Source organism: Magallana gigas, chromosome 10 (assembly GCF_963853765.1).
Source record: "Magallana gigas chromosome 10, xbMagGiga1.1, whole genome shotgun sequence".
Lineage (NCBI taxonomy): Eukaryota > Metazoa > Mollusca > Bivalvia > Ostreida > Ostreidae > Magallana > Magallana gigas.
In genome coordinates this window covers 26298689-26321624 of record NC_088862.1, presented here as the reverse complement: position 1 = coordinate 26321624, position 22936 = coordinate 26298689, and the positions used below count along the sequence as shown (strand labels likewise).

General features: G+C 30.7%; 1 protein-coding gene across 3 annotated transcripts; it reads left to right on the top strand.

The window, feature by feature from the left end:
- The first annotated feature begins 1573 nt into the window (after positions 1–1573).
- On the top strand, positions 1574–21891 carry LOC105337409 (uncharacterized). Of its 3 annotated transcripts, none has more exons than XM_066073705.1 (17): positions 1574–1657; positions 4761–4826; positions 7052–7100; positions 8619–8636; positions 9394–9510; positions 9997–10086; positions 11533–11673; positions 13373–13471; positions 13557–13670; positions 13754–13858; positions 13938–14012; positions 14228–14314; positions 15459–15810; positions 18273–18461; positions 18931–19208; positions 19729–20219; positions 20766–21891. In XM_066073705.1, exons 2-17 carry the CDS (start codon positions 4823–4825, stop codon positions 20834–20836), a joined length of 2280 nt encoding a protein of 759 aa, XP_065929777.1. In that variant the 5' UTR covers positions 1574–1657; positions 4761–4822; the 3' UTR covers positions 20837–21891. The 3 variants fall into 3 exon arrangements, with proteins under 3 accessions (XP_065929777.1, XP_065929778.1, XP_065929776.1); XM_066073704.1 differs by lacking the exon at positions 1574–1657 and adding an exon at positions 4085–4253; XM_066073706.1 differs by lacking the exons at positions 1574–1657; positions 13754–13858 and adding an exon at positions 4084–4253.
- Positions 21892–22936: the final 1045 nt, after the last annotated feature.

Genomic DNA, 22936 nt, shown 5'->3' with positions numbered 1-22936 from the left:
GTCTCAGGACAGGCCATCGCCACAGTTTAAATGCCTCCCATATAATACCCGTAATGTAGCAAAAAATTGCAGAATCACTCGGAAACGATTTTCGAGAAAACTGATGCGGGTGCATTGAAAATAACAGATTAATTTTTCATAACAACCATTTTGAGGCCGTAAATATCTTTCATCTAAAAATTTAATTCATATTCATCAAGAATTCAGCACTTTTTCACCAAAGTTTTTCACTCGCTTCAAATTTACACACCATGGGGACATTCGAAACTCTCGGGATTTTTCATATTAAATTCACTGAGTTATCCCCCGTGTTTACTTTGATGAACAGAATATATGACAAATTTTCAATGAAAATTTAAATGTATTTGTAATATCGTTTCGGAGTTTATCCATGCAAATGTGATACATGTATTGTGTAAACATAAGCTAAAGAGCCTCCCGTGATTTAGCTTAATTGTAATGCGCATGAGCAAGATTGTAAAATCCAAAAAATCCAGACGATTTCCGGATTTTTTAAAGGAATTTTCGTTGATTATTTATAAGCGAAGCTTGATTGAGTAAAACTAAAAAAAAATTGGTAATCTTCAAGTACCAATGATGTTTAAAATGTATAAAACAAAAGACAGTACTCTACCGATTTCTCGGTATTAAAGCTCAAAAATTCGAGTACATTACTTTAATATAGTAGTATAGATTGAAGCCTATACCGACCATTCTAGATATGCATGTATATTACGGAATTGTAGTTGTTAGTGTATTTTTTTTAATTTCCTATAAATTTCTTTTATATGTACAATCCACCGTTTTTGTTTTCCTTGAAATGACGTAATATAAACTTATCGAGTTCACCATTTACATACACCTGTGATACCTGATGAATATTGTTGTTTTTTTGTCATGCATGAGTAAGTAACTGTTAATTATTCTGTTGGGAAAATAATGTTCTAATATGCAAATCATAGTATCAACGTCATAACACATCACTGTTTATACAAACAAAATCAATTTGTCTGTATACATTGAATACTTTACTTGGCTTCTTTAGTACCGTATGTTTGTTAACTGGTTGTTTCAGATCGCGCCCGTACTACTTAATAAAGATTTTTGATTGGAATCGAAAGTAACACCCTATTATAAGGCTCTCAATTTGATATGCGATTTAACTGATTAAAATTAAAACTTCAATAGTATATGACGCATTTATTTTATTTCTATTAATTAAAATCATTCTATAATTATTTTAAAAAGGCAAATTAAACGATTTCTTAATAAAATGATGTCGTTGAGCTGTTAATTATTTTGTCTATTCTGTCTGGTTTTAAAAAAAAAAACTTTATTAAGATAGATCATGAAAAGTGTCAGTCTGTTTTAATTGTGGTTTTGTGTAAAGTATAATTTTAGAATTTTTTTTTAGAAACTTGTTGTCGGGCATATATAACATTCAGTAGGTTGCTTAAGTATCATCGCATTAACTGCTGGGCATTAACGCCCTTGCCAGCAACTCAATTCGCCTGAGCAAATATGTCTTTTTAAATGATTTAAATTATTGTGGATTGATCTGCGAGGTGTATGAAGACATTTGTTTTTCATTTTAGGCTAACTGGTATTTAAAGTATCAAGGAAGACAATCGAACTACATGGATTAATAATTGTATCAGTATGTATACACATATATTACTTTAGTTTAATTAGTATGCGCACGTAATAGTGTTGAGTTTAATATTAGATGGATTATAATCAGAGACCGAAAATAGTGTTAAATGAACTTAACATTCTAATATATATTTTTCTTTTTTATTTATTATTTTAGAATATCGCATAATGGAAATATCGCATTTGACTTGTATACATATAAGTTAGATTCTTTGTACTTTAGAAATAAACAAGAAGCTAAAAGTTTGACCAGAACATGTTTTGATGTTATTATATTTTATAATGTTACTAATAATAATATAATTGGATTTGGCAAGATACATTGCCTCTATAAGCTTTCCTCATATCAAATCATGTGAAGTCCGAATACAAAAGATTTGATCCTGTTTTAATCAAAGTCATATCCGGGTGAATTTTTTTTCAACATTGAAGCGGATTTTTATACATTGAGTTTATTGCAGAAGACTGAAAATACACTCATAACTTTTGTTCATCGTAGCTCGTTAGATTTTGATCTGTATGTAAAAAAATCACCATGATTCTTAAAAATCACAAAGGGCTTAAAGAGGTGTAAATATAATCAAAGTACTGAGAGTACTGAAAGACGGGGTCTTGAAAGTTTGAATTAGTAATTGTACTTGATTTCCTCGAATATGCTTCCAAAAAATATGAGTTTGAATTAGTTACTTCAATTTATGTTAATTCGGTTTTTTGCAATTGTCTGATACTTTGTACTGTGCCTAATGGTAATAGCATGTCGTCGTTCTAATAGAAACTCCTAGTAATCTAGATCCACCAAAGCGTGTCCACCACAGTACTCTCATTTTTGGTATTTTGGGAAGGTAAATTTTTGAAAATTAAAATAGGGTTTTAACTATCCTAAAATGGACCCCGATCATGTAAAATTCAATAAAGTTTTCGAACATCATATCATATGAGTAAATATAAGCAATTACGTTGGTGCAACTGTGTCGTAGTTTTTGGACAAACCTAAACTAAAAATTCTACAAGACGTACTATTTAATTTAGATCAATACGTGAAATCCACTTGAATAATATTAAAAAAGTTCATTGATTAATAGAACAATCTCATGTACGTGCAAACGTTCTGATTGACATGAAAAGCTTCTGATGGGATTTGTTAGTACCGACAAAATTAAAGAAAAAAGATTTTGAATACAAATCATGCTCGTCAATAAAATCTAATTATGAGTCTTAAATAGCACAGACATTTTATTTAACAAAAAACAATGGCTTCTGATAGAAATGCATGTCACGTTGTCAACTAGAACCGATTTAAATGGATTGTATCTATGTTTAAATCATGGCTTGAATTCTGGCTTTGTATTGGTCGGAATTACAAATGGATATACGCTGTCGGACTTGTTAGCAAAAAAAAAAAAAAAAAAAAAACCGCAAAAGGAATTTAATTTTAGTTACGCAAGGCAATTTAAAAACCATCATGTTGAGGGGGTACCGTCGAGTTGGTCTAGATTTAATCGTCTATCATGAGTTAACGCGGGTTTAAAGACGATAGTTCAAAAGCCGTTGATTTGATTTGATTTTTAATATCAGATAAAAATCTAGATGATGAATATTGCACATTGTTTTTGAAACCTGTTTTATGAGTGCAGTTTAAGGCATATATGGTAATGAAAAGAATACACATGGACGATACTAAGACCTCTACAGTCGGCATACATATTTATATCTTTTATAGATTATCACAAATCCCTCACATAAATACAGTCTTTTGATAATATTACGTCAACTTTGGATACAGAAGAGAGAAAAAGAACTATTTAAAAGATGGTACTGGTATGATAGACCTTGAAACCCATTTCAAAGCCTCTAAGTAATTATTACAAACGGTCAACTTATGATGTTTTTTTAAAGTAAAATATGAGAAAGGTTACTTCAGTTAGAAATTATTAAGCTATAACGTGCCCAATAAATCAGTCTATAAAATCTGTACATTACATTAAACTGTAAAGTTTACACTACAATGTGTGAAAATCACGCATTCGTACGTAATATGTACACTAAAAATGTGTAAATTTGACACCTCAATCTATCTGTTAAAATAACACATTTACATGCATTGTGAAATTTACAGTTGAATGTGCACATTTTACAGAAAGTGTATTCATGTTACATTTTAATTAATAAAAATTCACTTAAATATGTTAAATCAACACGTTTATGTGTTAAATTAACATTTTAATCTGCGTATTTCATCTTTAATATATAGTTGGCAAATATGATGCGTCTTGACAGTTTATTTGATGTAATCAGGTGATTTAAAAATTTGTGGACCAGATATATTCAATTAAAAAATCAATACATGTCCTACTGAACATCCAGTGACTTATATAATTATATCCTACAAACATTTTGTTTTTATTAGTTTTAGGTGTAGTTTAAGCTATTATAGAATTTTATCATCATATACATTTTTGTGTCATCGGCTTAAAAAATTTTTTGAAACCGTGCTACAATAAGCTTTGATTAAAAAAACGAATTTCGGCAACGGATTTACATGGTACCGAAAATGCAGATGACAGGGGTTTTACGTATCTGGTTTGGTACCTGTTGATAAGGTATGGTTTTATTCATGGTAGTGATTTTTCATAAACACCATATGCTGTATCTTTATGTTGGAATATATTTTATTACAAATGTACCTAGAGAAAAAAAATTTGTCATACTTCACCTTAAGAAGTGTTGTCATTTCAATGTATTCTTCAATCTTTCGAAAAAAAATATCATATTTTATTTTAAAGCTACAAGTATGCTGAAAATTTGTCCTGAAATATTTGTCTAATTCATTGCGTTTTTCATCGATGAGTTCTTCAGAATATCATTGTATGTTTTGTCTATGTAGTCCGAATTTTATCAGGAGATGTGCATGTTTTTTTCAGCAATACTTATAGACTCAGAAAATCAAAAGTAATCACGGATAATATTTTCGAAAAAAAGTTTATTACGTTTCGCACAGATATTCAAACAAAATATATGTGGTTTTATTGAATTTGTGTTTTAAATGACAATACAATGGATAATTTTATTTTGATAAGACACAACATATACCATTGTTATCTTTACAGACACATGAGAATTGAACTGTAAAGGTTTGCGTGAAGTGGATGTGATAAAGACAGTAACAAGCATGGGTATGTTTATTTCAGTCAACAATAAAATTTGTAATTGAACATTAATCAAACAACAAATCAACCATGCATGAAATTGATTTTATGAAATTTATTTTTTCCCCAATTCGGCAAAATAATAAAAATGTTAACAACGTTTTAACCTTTTATAACATGAATACAATAATAGGATGAACTGAATGTTAGCTGGAATGTTAAAAGGTGGATCTGAATGGAAGTGATTTATATTCACGTACCTTTAAGATTACATTCAGTCATACTCTTATAAGCAGCTTAATCTACCTGCGAATGTTATTGTTATTTAAATTTAGAACACGTGGTTTTATTTTACCCTTACAGTTTTGCAGTAAAAAAGTGCTTCGTGTTTATAGTCTATTTTCTAGAATCTAGGTACCCGTAGCCAAATATAAAATCTAAACGTTTATTGATTTTATACTTTATGTTCATTAATTGGTGGATAAAATGAATTCTAGAAATAAATGTGATAATAGAAAATACCACTATACGGTTTTTCTGCTGTTGCAACAATTTATAGAGAATAGACTGTTTTTCTGCTGTTAAAACATTTTACATGCTTAGTATCGATCCCCCCAAGGATTATTTTGATCAGCGCTTTACCTAGTTATAATATCAATAGTAAAACAGACTATACTATTTTATGCAGACTGTTCCTTAAAATAGCTTGATATACTAAGTTTTTATCCAAAACAGACACACATTCTTTTTTTTAAAAAACCATTGTATTGCACACCAAAAGCATCAAATATGGCTATGATTTCTTTAGGCAACCCAGTGTATATAATTTAAACCACCTGTAGAGTTGTTGAACACAAAGGATTACTCTGTTTTGAAAATTGATTAGTTTAAATAACCGCTAGATGATGAAATAAGACTTTCATCTTATAGATTTTCATGTTTTAATAAACATAAATCAAAGTAGGATATGATATAAAAAAACGACCAGTACTTACGTATTTTGAGGATATTATCCGAAAACATATACATGTACTTCCGCTTCAAATTTCACTGAATAAATCGCAGGGAAATCTCTTGAACTTTCATTCGAGCACCTCTGGATTTATTAAAAGCTCCGGGATCTGTCAATTCAAATTTTTCATAGAGTTACTTTTATGCAGCTATAATTTCGGTTAAATCAATGAACTGGTTTTCTTGTAATAAATATGAAACAACTATAAAACGAGATTCATACTGTATAAGAGATATAGGGCGAAGCTTGAGGCAAAAACGGAATCTCGAGGCATGTCTCGACTTTAATATTTCCCTCAACATAGGAGCAAAATATCTCCTTTATGACCTATGATATGATAGCCAGCTACTTTGAAATGTATTCTATAACTGATTCTTTTTTACAAGCAAATCAAATGAAATGATAATTTGTTTCTTTTCATCATTCATACATTTAGTATTTCTTTTAATTTTTGTTTAGGTTGCCTAATATGTGTCTAAAGACCAACCTCTCATTCAAATAGAAACAAATTAGAGAAAATTTTAATCCAACGATTTTACCTTTAAATATTGACGTCACGTTAAAGAGGTATGGTCATGATTTTGGTCGAAATTATTTTTTTTTTTGCTTTAGGAATGCATTTCTAATGATAATATGAAATTTGAGAGTCAGTCGTAGAGCTATAAGCAAGATACAAAGCTCATAATTTCTTTGTCATGTAAACAAGGTTCGTGCCCTGTTTTTGTTTACATAGGTTTAATATGCAACCAGTAAAAACTCTTTTTCATTCTGATTTGTCTAAGTCTTATTAATTCCAACATGAATAAACAGTTCTTAGCGTTCAACACATTCATTATAGGTCTAAATCTGACATGTTGAAATGAATGTTGAAATCTGAAATGAATGCGGCAACATTAAAAATGTAATCAAAAGCTGTGTTTACATAACACATAATTGTTAGCTATGTAACTAGTCTATAGCTCAACTAAAGACCCTCAAATGTAATCACTAGCTGTGTTCACATAACACATAATAGTTAGCTATGTAACTAGTCTCTCAAATTTTGTTTGCCTATTACAAATGACTTACCGAAGCATTGTAAACAATTTGGGAAGAATTAAAACATTTTTTTAACAAAATTCTGACCATGCCTCTTTGAATTAAGAGTAACTTGTGTACTGTCATGATGAAATATTTTCCTAAAACTACAAATTTTATATTTAGAAATTAATCTTGATGTCGTACTTTTTTTCTCCTTAAGATTACCATATCTTTAAACGTGAAATCATACACAGCGACTATGGCACCAAGTAAGTAGACCATTTTGGAAATTTTAAACAATGTTCTATTTTTATACCATTGGGAAAACATGTATCTATCGATTGCTAAATGAATACTTTCAAATGAAAAAAATCATTCAAAATACATGTATCTTATTTGCTATTTCTTTTTTATTTTTTAGAGGAAACGTACTTGAAATAAATCGGTATTTAGAAAAGCTCCAAACTGGTATTTCGAATTTACAAATGTAAGTAGCAAAACACATTATCCGTTTATTATTCCTGTTAAACCATTGTTTCAGCATTGTTTGATATAAAACCTATTTATAGTCTGTATTAAGACCTCTTTTGAAAAATATATTTATATTTATCTAACAGATAATAGTCAAAGGGAAAAATTCTTTTACCATATAAAACTAATATAACAAATAACAGTTGACAAACATTTTCTAAATGGTATCTGTAACTATGTCACAATTCAGTTATTGTGTACATTGTTTACGAAAGAAGATATATCTAAAAAGCAATTAATTAATTATGGATAAGACAAAATAGAGTATGAGATCTACCAAATGCTTCCTAAAACAGGAAACTAATTTTTGAAGCACTAGATATCCAAAAAAAAAACCCCAAAACAATTAATATGTTAAGGTTTCGTGACAACCAGTTCCAAAATTAAGACAAAACTGATTACATGTACATGTACATCGAATGAAAACAAAACAAAAACAAGTAATTTTAACAACCTAATATTATCTAGTAAGAAATTAAAAAAGGCAAGGGCTGAAAGTGCTAGAGTTATAATAATACACATCTGTTTTGTAAACAATTGAGGAACCATTTTGAGTTTTATTTCTGAATCTGTTCTTCCCTTCCAATTAAATTTATAAATTATGTTTGGTAATATGTGCCACTACTCTTGAACACTGATATGGTTACATTTTAGATGTGTCCTTAGCTCACTGATATATTAGATGAACAAGGTCTGCAAATCAGTTTTCCTTTCCATGTTCCAATTGACACCCCGGGAAAACCATTGACATCCTGCGCTTCGAGTCGGTTGACAATGGTTTTCGAGGAGTGTCAATTTAAATGCTACCCTCCCAAACAGGCACTATTCATTTTATTATACTGAATGTCTTAATTTTAGAGAAAATGTTACTGCTTTTATATAGACATGACATGAATTCTACGGCGAACAGTACGCGCATAATTTACGCGCATGTAACAATCTGTTGTGTTATCTGTTGCCGAGTGTGTTGCTTAAGCTGAAGGTAATAGAAAAGATTGTCAACTGCGTCTAAACTAATCAGATTTCAGTATTTAACATGAAAGTATAATAATATAAATTGTTTTCTGGGTCAAAGGTATTACTCGTATGCTACTGTTACCATTGATTTGAATTAATGTCATTTATAGTGTTATAAGCTATTTTTAAAGTATATGTAGTTGGCGTAATTTTCAGAAAATTTGATGAGACTATTTTTTTTAATCAGAAACTAATATGATTATCTGCGGATTATTTATATATTGACATTTTTTTTGCAGTAACCAACCAGGTACAAGGTATGTTACTCTTTTTTTATATATATATTTATAAGTTATAAATTGCATTTTCATGTGTTTCCGTGAATATCTTCAGAGATTAAGAGTTGGAAATATTTTAAGCTAGTCAGATCAAAAAAAAAAAGAACATTTAATCCATTTAGGTGAACCATTGTGACAGTCTTTAATATTTATTATTTGTCCGTATACAAGTTTACTTTTAAAGATCGGACTGGACCGATCACAGTCGTGTCCATACTCATATATGAGTTGTCCGTCAAACTTTACTATTTGCTCACACACTGCGCTTTGCACTACTTCGTTTACTACACAGTTAGAGCACGATATAAGCGTTAGAGTGCTTCATTCAATATTTCTTAAAATGTACTTAACAGTGCTCCATTCAATATTTCTTGAAATGTACTTAAAACTACAACTACTAGTAAGAAACAATGGTCATATTGTAGCCCAATAATTTTCTTTCTGAGCATCTGTCTGACATACTTATATAAATACATCAACTACGTGGTTCCAGCGCAGAAATTTAAAACAATCTAGAAAAATATTGAATCAGTTTATATTGCTTGGCAAGTATTTTTTTTATTTATTTTTTTTTAAAGACAATTTCTTAACTCTCAAAAATTTTAAAAATATATAAAGAACTTACGCTCTGTTTTAATGAATTATATTTTTTTTTATAAATATTTTAACGTCGATATATATAAAACCTTTTATAATAAACGTATTTTGTTTTTCATTTTGTGTATGATATTGACAGTTATGGATGGAAAGACTGGGAGAAAAAAAAGAATATAACAAGGGAAATGAAATTTTGTGCCGACCTCATGATAGAAATATTTGGCGAGACGAATCATGAAGAACTCTTGCCATACAGGTAAAATTAATTTTATTTTTCCTGTCAAAAAATGATATCATTATTACTTAACCATAATTGGTTCTGTGATAATGTTGTGTTGCACATTCTATGTAGTGTATCAAAAATATATAAATGAGACTGAGGTATCATTAGAATTCATGGTGGGACAATTTTCGTAGTAGTAGTAGTGGTGGGTAGTCCACTGCCACGAATTGGCATCATCAACAAAAATAATTTTTAAAAGAATAGATTTTCTTACCCTAACTGAGTTACTATGAATCCACAAAATCACATTCTCACATGAAACAAAAAAGCTACAATCCAGGTAAATAAGTCCAACGCATTTAATTGATTTCAACATCATTTAGATAAAAATATAATGTTGATTTAGGATAATTTTATTATGGCTTACTTAACATGAATAATTAATGCTCTTGATTTATTTTCATTTGGATGGTTTATTGCTCAGATAGTTGGTATAGCTTCATTTTTTCTTATCTGCAGAGAGTGGTATGAGGTATATTTTTTGACTTTTTCGATTGGAAAGTGCATCTGTGAAATGGTATGCATACTATGTGTACACCTTACCCTTAGGTAAGTGAAGACAACAACAGTCACTACACATGGATCTCTTTGTGTAGCATACTTTTTGTATCGGATAGAAGATCTAGTTTGAATTTGATTGTATAGGCTTCATTTGGAGCAGATCAAGAATCTTTTTTTAATCAGATTGAGATAGCGATGTAGTGATAATTATATGGTATGAACATACATAGTGATCTTTTAAATTTTAAATAATATTAAGGACAAACCGCCATATGTTTTTAATGTATACTAATAAATTGTATTATTTACTGTCTCGAGACAGGAGGGGGGTGTTTGCAACGAATTCGAATAAATGCACTTTAAAAAATAACAAAACAAAAGAAAACAAGAAGAACAAAAAGAAAAAAAAGCATTTAACGTTTGTAATACCTACGATTACTCCAATTTCAGAGTGCGTTACGAACGCACATCAGTACATTTTATTATCGAATTGCTTAACTTGAATTTAAAATAATTATAAGAAGTATAAAATGTAATTACAAATTTCCTGGTTCGATTTCTTTAGATGATACATATATGATGATTGTAAGCACAAATGAACACAATGTGACAACTTATAGGATACAATTTAGTTACCAAATGTAGTACAATGATGATGTGAGAATATTCCAAACCTCTTATCTTATTTTATCAAACATTCATTCGGCAAACTAGAATAAACGTATAATAGAATGAAATCATCTTTCCTTTAAAAAATATATTTAAAAAAAAACAAAACTACCCAACGATTTTTATCTCGAAATGTATGTTGAAACATATTTATGTACCTTTCCTTAAACCGTATATTCAAAGTAACCCCCCCCCCCAAAAAAAAAAAAACAAAAAACAAAAAAAACCAAACCGTCACATTGACATTTAAAAATAACAGAAATACATTACAATAAAGCGTTTATATTATCATCATGCTTGTTAATAACTCAAGCCGTTTAAAATATTATATACATTGATCATTTTTGGGTTTGGCAGTGCATAGGTTTGCAACCAAATTTAAGATCCTTTCAAAGGAGTTAGTTGCTGCACACAAGGCAAAACGAAAATAAAATATACACCATCCAATTAATGGACATGTCTATTCATTTGGATTTATGCAATATCAAGTCTAATTTGCTAAGCTACGTGAGCTTAAGTGAAAACTTTTTAATCCAGATGTGTCATATTGAACTGAACAAAGATTAAATTAACCATTCAATTTATATTAAAGTATAACATATTTGATTAACCCCCCCCCCCCCCCCCCCCAGTTTTTAAGTTGAAGTATAACATGTCTAGACTAATGCTGAAATGAATATAAAAAACAATCGAAACCCAGATTGTTTAAGCCTAATTTATAGCCTAAGAATACATAAAATGTAAATAGATATATATTATAAGTGCCTTAGCTAACTTTAGACAGCTTAACAATAAATACGATTGAAACTCTCCATTTGCTTTCAGGTTTTCTTCCAAGCACATAGATCTCTGTGCAAGTATTGCCGAGATACCACGCGTACTCAGCGAAGTGTTGCAGTCTTTAAAACGTACCTCTGCCAAAGTACTCTCCAACAACATCAGCGATTTTATGGCCGAAACTATTGAGTATAACTTATGCAGAATATATATGTTTAAAAAATGATTACTTCCTTAAATATTACAAATATAAAATTAATTTGCTGGTAAATTTGAGTATTTCTTAACTGTGATATTTTCATAAGCATTTCAAAACAATTAGCTTGTGTGCCGGATAAATTTTGGTTATTATACAGTTCGTCGAGGACATGCTCTGCGCGGGCGGAGCAACGCTGTGACACATATTAGTCGCATGTTCTTTGTTTCTTGATTTGATGATTGAACGTAGTAGGATTTAGTGTAAAATGTATCATATATAATTTATTAATATACAATAATACATGCATATACAAACTGACAGGGACAGACAATTTGATTCATTAGATCGTACATGCAATTTGTGTTTTTCCATTAAGTTACAACATGTAACAGAGTCACAGGAAATGCAATTAATCTTAAGCGACAAATCATTTTAAGCGTGTTTGCTATAAACCGTGATTTACTGCATGAGGAATTTTTCCGAAAGTGCATTAAACCAGTAAGCAGAGGCAAAAATGTTAAACTGAAAATGGCAGATATTATTATTTGGCACAATGGTTAAGACCTGATAAAGTTTAATATTTTGAAATATGACGCAAGACTTAATTATGATGTTATAATTTACTTATTGTACCATTATATTATTGTGTGTTCATTTTTAACTTGCGTAAGCTGAAGGCTTAATTGAGCTTCTCTGATAAAGATTTTCTGTTGTCTGTTGTCGCTGTTGTTGATGTTATTGTCGTTTTAGTATACTTTTCACATTTTATCTTTTACAACAGAACCACTTTTTTTCTTAATGAAGTATCAGATCCCCATCTAAAGGGGAAACGATTTGGAAAGGGTAAATATTAAAATAAGGTAGTTTAAAAATCTTCTGTTCAAGAATTTTATAGCTTTTGATATCCAAAATTTACTATAAGCTTTCTGATAAACGATAGATTTTATTTTATTCAAAACGTAACCTCGCAGATTTCAAGAAGAAGCCTTAGAAAATCTCATATTTTATTCAAAACGTGACTTTGCAGATTTCAAAAAAGAGCATTAACATGGCTCAAATTTTATAGCAGTAATAAGTACAATGCCAGAAGTAATTGACCTTAAAAAATAACATGTGTATGAGTAAAGGACAAACTTAAAAATGCCTATAACAATTGAGGAAGAAACGATTTATTTTAAAATTAATATTTTTTTTTATATCACTTCAGTCAAATTGTGTTTTACATAAAGAAAGTTTTGGCACATATTGTTGACTTTTACACAAATTATCGTTTGTTTAAATACATCACCTAGCTACGTCATAATGAAGGGATATTTCTAAGGAATTGAAGAAAAAAACCTTCCTTAGAAATTCAAATTCCGACATGACTTGAACGAAACTTAAACCAAGGGTTTTAAAATTGGATAGAAAATCTTAAATCTAAGGAAAAAGGACCATTGTGAATCAAACTTCTACGTACACACAATGCTTTTATCCTAGATAAAAAAAGTTCTTGTTGGAAAAAATATTCTCTATATAAGCATACCGATCGCTTCTTAATCATTGACAGCACAGTTACTGAAACAACACTGACTTGGATATTTGTGTTTCCTTTTAAAGCCTGTTTTGATGAGAGCAAGATGCGTTAGTAAGAGTCATTACCCACACATTCACGTGAGCAATGTGGCACATGTTCCTCTTTTTTTGCAGACGCAGGAACGGCTTTCTGAAAACTTGTATTGATTTTAACATTTTTGTTTGCCAAGGAACTAAAAAGGTTTTGAAAGTGATGAAAAGTAGCAAGGATCGGTATGTTCTCTTCATGTAAACATGCTTCACTCTTATTGATAAAAATGTATATTGCTAATACAATGAAATTTTAAAACCTGCACAGTTCTGAAGTAGGATTTAAACCCTTGCTCGTCTCTGTGGTTATGCAATTCCACTACATTGAGAAAGGGTGTGGACTTGCTCGACTTATAATAGAACGGGAACAAAGTCGCAATAGGTAATAGTAGCGATATTTGATAACTAATGAATTCTTAAGCTCATAGAAGCAACATTATGTTCGATTTTTTATACCTCTTACAGAGATATGGAAAACCAATCAATTCATCTAACAAAAGAGTTTAAAAAGATGTTTAAACATACTAAACGTGTGTTGATCAACGGAAGATATGCGTTACGCAGTTTGAGGTATTTTCTGAGAATATCAACATTTTGCATTTTAATTAATAATTAACTATCTTCGTTAACATATTGCTATTTATTGCAGTTATAGAGAGCACCATGCAGTGGATGTAAATGTTCTTTGCGATAAAATCAAAGAATTGGAGAATGTCTTACAAAGGTAGCTTCAGCTATATAAATATGGTACATGCATCTGCTGATTTCAGATATATTTTAAAATCAAACATTTAATTACAAACATTTTCTCATTATTCTTTACAAGCAATATGGCTTTAGAGAAACTACAACAAAGATGTATATAGTTCAGTGGTGCAAAACGATATTATGTGCATGGAATAATCATTCACACGTTTTAATTAAATGGCTTTATTGCAGTGGTACTGGAGATTTGAATAATATTCTAGAAGAAATCGAAGTCACGTCCTCCAAGATATGCAAGTTAATCGATAAAGGAGAAAAATGGTATAAACGTGCATGTCAAATCCTAAATGTTTTGAATGTTATATACTCTTTATGCCCCCTTCGAAAAAGGGAGGGCATATAGCTTTGCTGCTGTCTGTCCGTCTGTCTGGCTGTCGGTCGGTCGGTCAGTCAGTCGGTCCACCAACAGTCTCCGTTCATTTTCTTCGCAGAGGGTGAACATATTGAAATGAAAGGACTGTGTGCGGTTTTATGCATTTTTTGCCCCCAAAATCAAAGTTTTAGAAAGAGCTTTAAAAATAAGGTAAAAGATAGTTAAAATCATATTGGAAATAAAAGTGTAAAAGGTTATCACCACAGTTACGTCATAGTGAAGAAATGACGTCATGAAGATTGCATTAATTTGATAAATTGATGTTTTGTGGGAAAATATGGGTGTTTTTCGATGGTTTTTCGACTGGGAAACATCGAGCGCAGGCTTGCTGAGGTACCATTCTATAGTATAATATATATAACTATCTGAAGAAAAACATATGTTAAAATTGCACTTAAGCAGACCTGCGCTCTATTTTTGCGAATGCAAAATATAGAGCAAAAAATGAGAATATTTTCATTTGTTTGCAAATTTGCGGGAATTAGGTCATTAAGGTGACGTCATAGATAAACAGCGAATGAGCAATGATAACTAAAATCAAGATTAAAGTTATAAGCATCCTCTATACAATGATTTGTGAATTTTTTTTTTTATACGATACTATTTAGAAATTGGTTGAAATTGGGGCAGATATTTGACCATACCGCACATAGTCCTTTGGTATGTACAGGTTTATCATGATCATATCTAGGTCATGTTTTATATTAGGTACGATCAATTTTCGACATATACATATTAATTATGATAATATCTAGGTCATGTTTGATTTTGGTATGATAAAGCAATTTTTGACAGAGTTATGCCCCTTGGACGTAGAAAAAATTCTATTTATTTGCAGTTAACGTTCATTTTCTTTGTGGATGTTTCCAAGGGAGGGGGCATATGTGTTTCACAAACATATCTTGTTTTTACATTTTTAACCCTACTAAATAAAATTTTCTTTAAAATACAGCATTTTTCTGAGTGAAAAAAGCGAAAGCATACTCATTGAGTCTGTCATTTTTTATCCCATTTTTTTTGTATATATCAAAGCCTACCAAAGGGATATCAACAAATAGAAGACGTTACAGTAATGAATTCGTCAGATTTTGATCGGCATCTCGAAGATAACGAATTTGTTGAAAATGGTTCGGATTTTGATGGTTTTCTCAATGATGATAATAATGATGAAAATTTAACCAGACTACCTGTAAAAGAGATAGAAAACGTATTAGTCAGCAGTGGTGTGGATAAAAGTGAAATACTTCATGTTTTCAAAATGGAGGGTTTTAAATCACCTGTAAAAATATGTGTCGACAATCACTCTGAATTCATAAAGTCGAAAGTTGGCGGGAAAGTCTTCAGACAAGGACTTTGGGTATCTGCACGAGATGTTGTAATTGAGGTAAAGAAGTACATTGATCCACTTTGCGTTGTTTTGACTTTCTATTTAATGTTTACAAACAAAAACGCTAAATGTAGATTGTATTGTAAAGATATCATTCATTAAAAACGCATATTGATCTGTAATACGCAATCTTCCTAAGAAATGACACTATGCACAAGCACATTGTAGCCCTTGCAACGTAATCGTGTCTGGATATTTCTTCTATATTTTGTGAAACTCTGTATCAGCAATGTCATCGTTATACCCTCTTTGAAATTATTGATCGGCAGATGTGTCGTAATATTAACTTTTTAAAGATATTAATATTTAATTGAATATCTTATATTTGTCGTGATTAACATTTAATTTTTGTTTTGCCTTTTTAATGTTATTTCTAACATTACTGCCTCTAGTGCAGGAGCACTATCATGTAAAATTTCAACCCTTCTGATTCTTAAAGTGCCACTAACTGTATACCTGAGATCATTTATTAAAAGTGTTATCAGCTACGCTTCCATAACTGCCAATGATTGATTTTACTGCTGTGGTTGATTTTAATAAAAAAAATTAAGCCTACGAGGTCATTCCTTTCAACCAAGTTTGCATCTAATTTATTTTACCAAGTGCAAACGGTTTTTTAACACAACAGATGTTCCCAGTAATGACACAGGGTCTTCAAAAATTTATTTGTTTGTCATAATATCCACAAGAAAAAACTTAATTTGGTAAACGTGTTTAAAACTTCAATTCAAAGTTTTCCCTTCGTCTTTAAAATCTCAGTGTTTTGGGGGTAGATGTGGATATTGTGCTTTTTGAAAAAAATATTTATAAATATCAATGAAATAGAAATAATAATTATATTCATTTGGAACAAATGGTGGGTTTGAAGAGACGTAAGATTATAATAGGATACATGCAGTCTCTCTATTTAATGTACAATCTCTTCACACGGCAGCAACACACGGCACATTCCGGTATGTACAAATTTTCTCTAGATCGTTGAATGAAACGATGTACGAAACCCCGAAAAAGCGGTATCTAGTCAATTTTAAACACTTTTAATTAGATATACAAAAATCAGCAACCAGCAGCTTTTCAGCTATAAGACGTACTCGTTCTTTGCCGGTGATATTAATAAGTTATAAGAACTTAAATGTATTAAAAGGATACATTGTAGCACGTCTCTGAAATCTCCCTCCATTTTCATTACCTTCGTCTTTCTTTCTCCTGTATCCCATTTTAACGAAGTATACAATATACTTTAAATTTTACGGCCACCTTTGTCATTTAGATTCCTACTGCTATCGGTTTCAATCCGTCGTCGTGCGACATATCTGTCATCCATCTCTTGTTAGCGTCATTTTGAAAACTGCAAGGCAAAATGTTTTCAATAAGATAATAGGGATTCCAAGAGAGAAAAAGAAGTTACTGTTATCTCTATCCGAATAGGAATCGCATTGTCATACATGTATGTGACTATGTCATCAATTCTGCCATATGGGCGGGGCAGATATGCAAAAATAGAAAAATTGTGAAAAAAGAATAAATTCACTGAAAACGTTCTCTCCTCCCAAAGTAGTAAAATAAAACAGTAAAATAAATTGAATTAATAACAATAATGTCTAGAAAGCCCTATACCCAGATTGTGAAATTCACTACTTCTGGAACTGAAATGTAGTTCATAAGGCGTGGTCAATATTGCTGTTACAAAATGTAACTGTATTTTAGAAAACCATCTTTTCTATTCCCAAAGTAGCAACAAATTAACTTCATTAAAATTAATTTCATATACTTCAAGACCCCTGTTTCAGGAAGTTAGGTTATGTAGGGTAAATGTACTATGTCTTAGCAATCTTCTTCTCTTACATGTATCCCTCAGTTGTGTAAAATAAATTAAATACATGATTGTGATGTTTATGTAGTTCTTTACCAAAATGACGAAACTCATGGCTACTGAGGCAGTGGTTTAGATCTTTTGACCGCGCCTATACTGCCATACAGTAAAAATGTATTTGGTTTTTATGAAAAAAATATATATCCACTTTTAATAGATATACCGGAAAGTTAAATGCAAGAATGTGATGTTCTTGAAGCTGTTTACCTAAATTTTTGAATCCATGGCCCTCTTTATGAATTCATGTTTGCTCATATCTAACAACGAAAGCAAAAGTAACAGGCCAGATAATACTGGAGTAAAAATGAAACACTCTGAATTGAAAACAGTTTAACATTTTCACATTTTTACTGCAAAAATGTGAACTACAAAAAAATGTATTGTCATGCTACAAATATTTCTTTTAGAACAAAAAAAAAAATCCGTGTATAACACTTAAACTCCTTAATGTCACTTTCTACATGCATGTTTTTGAAATATAAAATTAGAAACATCAGTGTTGCTTAATAATATCTTGTATGGGTATATTTGTGATAAAATGTAACCCCTGACAACGAAACAATCGGGTTTTGTTTCTTTCTTGTAGGGAAATCAAGTCTTTATGATCATAGAACCAGGGGAATTGTTTATTGTTTACTACGAGTTTCCAAAACGTAAGAAAAAGATGAGCAAGGAAGAAATGAAAAGGGGACTGACGATACCAATACCTGAGGCACATTGCTCTGTGACTGTTCCTCCATCAGATGTTGGTAGAGATGTAACAATTATGTGTAAGGTCAGTACAAATTTTGTTCTTTTATTCAATCAATAGCTCCTTAAATGTCCTTTTTTGAAAAGCTTAATAGGTTACTACTTTATAAAACACTTGTTGAACAATATAATTATGCTTAAAAGTATAAGGCATCTCGTATAAATAAAACAAAGAACCGGTCCCTGAAATTTGAGACTAGAACGGGTATAACGTCCATAGCTTTAGCAGTGGCAGCAATGTTTCTATGAGATCTATTAACAATCATCAGTAATGATTAAGTTCGAACATCAGGTGTCACACTGTAGTACTTAAAAGTGCATGTATTGACATGGCTTTATTGATTTAAACTGTAAAGAAATTTAAAATGAGTCACATTATCTTGCTATTTTTCTTGCAAAACAAAAGGAAAAATAACTTTGCTAGTTTTATAAAGGCTGTCAAAATAAATGATTTACTTTCTAGAAATAAACACTTTCTAATTCTTTTATTATAGATACACATGACGGACGAAACTCGAATAAAAGAATACAAAGAGGAGCATCCAAACGAGTATGGGGATGTAGCAGTATTGGATGGTGTTCAAATGAAATCAAACGCAGAAATAAACAAAGGGTTTGTTGAATTCCAAAGAGGCAGTCAACAACACCAAAATACAAAGTATTTTTGTTTTAAGACTTCAGGATTTGGATTGAACGACTGGGAATGCAATAAAGTGGAACCAGAATTTCAAAACAAAAACATGATGTTTCAGTTGAGCGGAGATGATAAAGTGTAAGTACATTAAGCTTAAAAGGTAAAACAAAACGACGAGATTAACAGTAATAAAGAATGTTTTAATTAATAATTGTTTATTAAGTAAGGTTTTTTTTGTGTTGAACAACATTCTGTTTCTTTATTAATATTATTGGATATTAAAAAATCCATTACTACTGAGCGTATATGTATATTAATTTATTTTAAAAGTGTTTTTACGCGTGGGGAAATTATCACTAATAAGACGTTTAGCTAATAACAACGTGCAAATAAAACACATAAGGGCATATGGTTAACTAATTAAACAGTCGAGTTGTTTATCACTCATTCGTATTTGATGCATACGCGTACTTTTTTATCATAAAAACTAGTACTAAAAAACCTGTGTTAATAGCCACTTTTGTAGTAATTAAAAAAATCCTTATCGATTATTCTTTAACTTCTAACATGTTACAAGAAATAAAACATTCATACAATGGTTGTTTTAAACTTGTTAAATCAAATAAAACATTTCTGTAATGATTATATTTATTTACAGATCTTATATCGTTGCCATTGATAATGTCGAATCAAAGAAAAATAAATCTAGCGGGATTCTAGATTTATTTCTTACACTTCTTGGTTTCAAAGCACAGTGCAAATTGTTAACACTGTATAAAGTACCCGAGGAACAAGATAACACTATAAATTTGTGCGTTCTTTGTATTGAGTCCAAAGGGTCCGATCTCAGTGATCAAGCATCTAGATATTTCATGAATAACTGGATTCAAATTGAAGAACATGATGAGAGTTCCGATTTCCTCATAACACCGGGTGATGTAATTCGTCTTGGATTCAGTGGAAATGTCGGACCAAAAGAAGGAAATCCGCCCGTTATAACTTTCATAAAGAAAGGATCGTGTTTCTCACGTGTAGAGCTTCATTGTCTTGATAACAAATACCCAAAAGGATGTGTCCAGATGAATCTAAACGATAACACATTAGATTCAAAACAACTGGATTGGCAATATCTTCTAGGAAAGTGGAAACGTAAGACAACCCTGAAAGTTTTATTGAATTAAGTTAAGGGTGACCAATGCTGAAATTGTTTGTACATTGCATTTGGTAGCATAAACTGTTAAAATGTGTTTCGCGGTAAGAAATGTTGACAACTAAAGATTATGTCGAAACCTTGTTAAGAAGTTTATGTAAGCATAACAAATGCTTTTAACACAATTCGACAGTATTCAAATGAACTGTTTAAAAGAAACCAAATTAAGTACAGAAAATACGAAATGAAAAAAAACCCAAAGCAATTATTCCTTAAAATGATCCCAAATAATGTTAACATAATAGATTGCATTCAACTAAAAATTATTTTAAAGATAGAAGATATCCTTAGTTATTAGATGATAATCAAAATCGAGAATAATTGCAGTGATTGTTCATTTTTTTTTTCAAAGGTCTATGCAATATATTAAAACGTTGAAGGTTTAGATTGATAATCAACCTTAAAAAATGAAATTTTAATTATCAAGCAGCTTGTGTTTTTAACTTCATTTTTGACCATGCATTTAAATCTATACATTTTTTTAGATGGAGATTACTTCCGGAGTGATGTACAGGATGGTGGTAATAAGAGTTCATCTCAGTGCAACCTACTATGAATTGAGATTGCATGCTTTTTACCCACTCAAATGACTTGCATTCCATTAGTTTTCGATTTTGGTTTATCTTACGTTGATATGTAATATGCAGGTATTGCTACATTACTAAAGTTTTACAGTACATCCTAACCGATATTGATAGGTTGTTAGTGTCAGTTTTCACTTGCATTGTTTTTGAACCTGAACAAGCCCCAAAAGTTATCAAAACACCCAAATTAAAGGACATTTTGGTATTTGTTACCTCAGCCACGCCTTTGCATACCCTCTTCGAACTACTGTAGTGGCATATGGTATATAACAAAATTCTGGCTATTAAAAAAAATAATAACATTTTCAAATTTGTTATAACTCGTTATCTTATGTGACTAAAACAATACGTACTCATACAAGTATTAGAAAGTTAGGAACAATTTTTGAACACCACTGTATACACAATGACCACCGATTTGTTTCAAACATGTTTATTGTAAAAAAAAAAATGCAGTTGGGATTAGGGACATTTTCTATAAATTTGACCTCCCTCTCCCACAAGCTAATATTGTATGTTTTTACAAGCTGTTTTCATATCAGCAATTTTTATTCATTGATCTTATTTAATAAATGAGCTAAGGAAATGTATAATAATACGCATTTTTATGTCGTGGCATACATATTTCTGTCTGATTAAAAAAACCAATCAAATCCGTTTTGTTTATCATATTTTACTTCATTGTAATATATATCATATTTTAATGTACATATATAAGCTTACACAAGCCGAAAGCTCAAATGTGCTTTGTCCTACAATTTCAATTTAAAAGCATCTACTGTGTAGAAGATTTTGTTTGTTAAATAGACACTATAGTTCATTTTGCGCAGATTCAATATAATGACAATGTTCCCGTAACTTAAATGAAGTTTCAAAGGATGAACTTTGCTTTAACTGCACTTTGTGTTATCTAAAGATTCTTTCGTTCATTTATGCATGCGTATCAATTGTAAACACTTCAGCATGGTTTTCAGCAAGATGGTAAATAGGCCATGAATTTTGACATATTTGGCGCTAAATGATCAACAAAAATAAGTGCGAACTATGGATCTTGTAAGAGATAGAAATAATAAATCTACCTTTCTCATCAATACATTGTATTATAAGAATATTTCAACATGTAGATCGGGACTTTTATTTCCTTTCTTAATAATTAAGGCAACTCATTCAAAAGAACATTTTAAAATCGAACCAAGTGTCTAAATTTATTTATATGACATGACATATGGCGATAAATAACAGTGTTCAAAATCATAAATCTAAAGGAAAAATACAGAAAAGGAGCAGAGCAAATTAGGGGTAGGATCAGGTGCTATGTAGGAGAATGAAGCCTCTGCCTACCAGTCATACCTACATGTGCTCTTTGTCGTAATCGGGAAAAAAACCCCTAAAAAGTCCTTAACCAATTAGATGATAAGTTATGATTTAACAATAAGTATGAACAAATCAGTCAATATAATAAAAAGAGTACTCTTTATTTGTCATGTGCATGACCAGTAGGCATGCTTATGAAAATTTCTTGTGATACGTCTTAAGAGATATCTTAGGGTATATCTTAGGACGTATCTTAGGACATTCTTATGACATCTCTTAGGATGTAAAACGAAAGCGTCTTAGAAATGTATTAGGTTAAGATGTCTTAAGTTTCATCTTAATTTTTTTCATGTACAAAACAAACGAATTTGCCGCTGTGTTACGTGTACAATTTTAAATGATAATGGAGAAACGAGACCGTTATAATTAAGCGGTCAATACCAATGGCCAAAAACTTGTTTTATTATAATCTAATACAAAATATAAAAAAAAAACCAATCAATGATATGACCTAATTTTCAGCACTACTTCATCGTTTTTAGAACATCTATCTCTCTCTCTCTCTCTCTCTCTCTCTCTCTCACAAATAAAACTAAATTTTTGTGTAATAAACAGTACTCAGTAGACCTAAAATCAAGGAACAATTCCATTGTTTAGAAACCATATAAAAAGGCTGTGCAGTCGGTGCTATGTAGTACATGTACATGCAGAATGGGCGGAACACGAAACCTAAACTTCTCAGAGGCCGAAATCCAAAT